The following is a 3,475-nucleotide window of genomic DNA, read 5'->3' on the forward strand; positions in this document are numbered from 1 at the left end:
ATTACGTTACTGTTGGTCATCTGTCCATCATAGTATAAAGCCCGCCCTGACAATTTGATTGGATCGCCTGACAGTGGGCGATAATACTCGCGCTACTATGGAGCAAAGCCAGACCGAACTTCCCCGAACTCAAACCTTGTGGGCGGGACTAAGTTCGGAATGGCACCCAGGCTAGTTAAACTTCGACAGATACAGTTTTTTTTTATCTTTGGTTGAAAGCTCTGGATTTACCGATGGATCTACGTTCCCACCCTCACCTATAAGCATGAGATCTGGGAAACGACCCAAAGGACAAGATGGCGAATACAAGCGGCCAAACTGAGTTTGGTCGCACCCTTCCAGATGGGGTGAGGAGCTCAGTTACCCGGGAGCTCAGAGTAAAGTCGCAGCTCCTCCACGTCTAAAGGAGCCAGCTGGGGAGGCTCGGGTATCTGTACCTGATGCCTCCTGGTCGCCTCCCTCAGGTGGTGTCCCAGACATGTCCCATTGGGAGGAGGCCTGGTGGAAGGACCAGGACCCGCTGGAGGGACGATGTCTCTGAGCTGACCTGGTGTCGCCTCAGGGAGCAGCTGGAGGAGGTGTGTGTGAATCAGGAAGTCTGGGCATCTCTGCCTCTGCGACCCGGCGCCAGATAAAGAGGAAGAAAGTGGATGGATTGTAACAAAGCTGACCTCTAAAGAAGAGATAATCTTTAGTTTATAATCATAATGGTCTTAACTGGGTGAATATTTTCAGCTAACAGTGATTCCTCAGCTCTGCTTTTCCACCAAGCTGCACCAGGACTGTCCTTTCTTCACTGTAATCCACCGGTGCAGAGCTTGCTCTGCCATCAAATGCCTCCGTTTGTTATGACATGTAAGCGAAAGGAGAATAGAAAGGCTGAAGGATGACCTGAAGGTCGGCTGGAAGTCCAGCCACCAGCAGAGGCTGCTGCAGAGTTATTTCCATTGATCAACCACCTTTCTGATGGATTGTGCAGCAAAAGGAGAAATATTTGAAAGGCTGAGAGCCACAGTAGGATCTGTGTGGTTCTAACGGGGACGCCAAAGCTATCCTCATGCAAACAGGGCGGGCTCACTGTGGAGAGAGAGAGCTATGTCACAGACAGGATCTACCAGGTGTCCCAAACATCCAGAGGAAACAGGTGGAGGAAGAANAAACAGGGCGGGCTCACTGTGGAGAGAGAGAGCTATGTCACAGACAGGATCTACCAGGTGTCCCAAACATCCAGAGGAAACAGGTGGAGGAAGAACAACCTACAAACTGGTTTATTCCTCATCAGTCGGATCAGCTGGCTAGAAATGCAGACGCTATGAGGAGAAATCCGCTCCTGCATAAAACAAGGCTTTGTTTGGCTACTATAAAAAACCTGGAATTAAATGTTATTTCTGACATTTGAATTTAAAAAGCTTCCTGGATGGAAGAGAAATGTCTTCAAACTTGTAAACAAAGTCCAGTGGATTTATTTTTAGCTGTTTTGGACTGACTATGACCTGGATGACTGAGAACCTTCACCAGTAGGTTCCTTATCCAACGTTTGTTATAGATATAATGTTGGAGTAATACTTGCTGCACTTAGAAACTGTTTCTGCTCTAAAACATGAGAACAGTTCCTGACAGCGGAAACATGAAAATAAGAGAATAAAGTGTGCTTGACTTTTTACAGGCTTCACATTATGCGTGACTGCTGGCAGGAGCCTCACACCCTCAGACCCTCCTTCAAGGAAATCGTGTCCATGCTGGAGAACATCATGGAGAACGATGCTGTAAGCAGCCGCCTGCTCTGTTTAAAATCAACCATTAAAAATGAACCAAACCAGCTTCTGCTCCCAGTCTGCAGATTCTATGCTTGTTCTGATGGACTGGATGCTTTCTGTTTTTTGCAGGACTACGTAGATGTGGACAGTCCACAGAGTCTGGTGAGAGAGGCCGACTATCATGAAGCTAAAAGTCTTCGAGGGAGCGTCTCCTTGAAAGAAGAACATGGGGCTTAAATTTTACCAAAGCTGGAGAATTTAATCTCTGAAGAAAACCTTTTAGTTTGAGCGCTTTGTTGAGTCCTAACCTTCTGTTTCCTGTATTTTCCTAAACTTGTTAATATATTGTTAATTTCATTAAAGCAACATTTTAACGTTTCTGGTGTTTATTAGACTTTTCTTTTTGCAGCACATGATGCATGTCTATTTAAAAGACAAGTCTGGTCGGCAAAGAATAACCAATGGATCATTATTTATACCTAAGACTAATATATTCGCAGTTATTTAATGAATTTAGCGTTAATCAGTAAAAAAATAAAAGCAATAATTTTCATCTCGATCACTGAGTCTGGGAGCGGCCATTTTTGCCAAAACACAGTAGCCCCTCCCTCCTGCCATCTTCCAGCAGTGACGTCACGGTGCGGTAAGCCTAGCGCCATTCTCCCCGCTTTCCAAGCTAAATCAATGGGAACTACNCTGTCGTCATGGTGACTCATTGAATCGGTGCTCCACTGATAATGGCTTTCCTCCTTGTTGTGCACGTTTAGTTCTGAGTGGACCTGGTTAAAACTAATTGAACTAATTGATAGCAGCCGTTGTGAAACCGAACACTCAGAGTTCCCGACTTTAGGCTGGATCAATTTAGAGATGAGGATTTAAATCTGAGTTTGTTAATCCTGCTTCATGAAACGGATCCCAGAGGGAGTTTAGAGAATCATCCGTGTTTTGAACTAATTAAATAAAGTGTGACATTTGATCATCAATATGATCGATCAGCAGAAAATGAAACTGTTCCTAAGTTTGTTCAGCTCATGAAGATGTTTAATTTCCAGGAACGTTACCGTACCCAAACCTGGAGACATCAGAGGAGGTGGTCTTCCACATCTGCATGGGTCATAAGAACACCAACCCTGAAGGATGCAGAGCTGAAATGTAAGCAGAACCCGTCAGGATGGCGGATGTCAACAGGTTTTACTAACCTTTAAAAAGTTACCTCTGTGCTTCGTGTTAGATTGATGGCTAACTGGATTTAAATCAGCTTAGAAGGTTTTTATGGTTCAACTTCATGTCAGGACAGTCCCTTCATCAGCTGATTAGCAATCTGGTTAAAGATTATGGCTGTTAAACTGGGACAGAAACTGTTTTTTTAATCTCTGGCAAGAAAGCTCTGGATTTACCGATGGATCTACGTTCTCACCCTCACCTATAAGCATGAGATCTGGGAAACGACCCAAAGGACAAGATGGCGAATACGAGCGGCCAAACTGAGTTTCCTTGGCAGGGTGTTTGGTCGCACCCTTCCAGATGGGGTGAGGAGCTCAGTTACCCGGGAGGAGCTCAGAGTAAAGTCACAGCTCCTCCACGTCTAAAGGAGCCAGCTGAGGAGGCTCGGGTATCTGTACCTGATGCCTCCTGGTCGCCTCCCTCAGGAGGTGTCCCAGACATGTCCCATTGGGAGGAGGCCTGGTGGAAGGACCAGGACCCGCTGGAAGGACGAT

At 45.8% G+C, this 3,475-nt stretch overlaps 1 protein-coding gene across 2 annotated transcripts in view; it reads left to right on the plus strand.

Annotated features, from left to right (window-relative positions):
* LOC107091215 (fibroblast growth factor receptor homolog 1-like) overlaps nt 1–3,261 on the plus strand; it is an 8,964-nt gene extending 5,703 nt beyond the window's left edge. For both annotated transcript variants that reach the window (XM_015385008.1, XM_015385009.1), the window contains exon 3: nt 2,810–3,261. In XM_015385008.1, the coding sequence (XP_015240494.1) occupies nt 2,810–2,913 (104 nt within the window). In that variant the 3' untranslated portion in view covers nt 2,914–3,261. The remainder of the gene's footprint in view (nt 1–2,809) is intronic.
* Nucleotides 3,262–3,475: the final 214 nt, after the last annotated feature.

The sequence above is a fragment of the Cyprinodon variegatus genome, unplaced genomic scaffold (genome assembly GCF_000732505.1).
Source record: "Cyprinodon variegatus isolate N-32 unplaced genomic scaffold, C_variegatus-1.0 Scaffold329, whole genome shotgun sequence".
NCBI classification, from domain to species: Eukaryota; Metazoa; Chordata; class Actinopteri; order Cyprinodontiformes; family Cyprinodontidae; genus Cyprinodon; species Cyprinodon variegatus.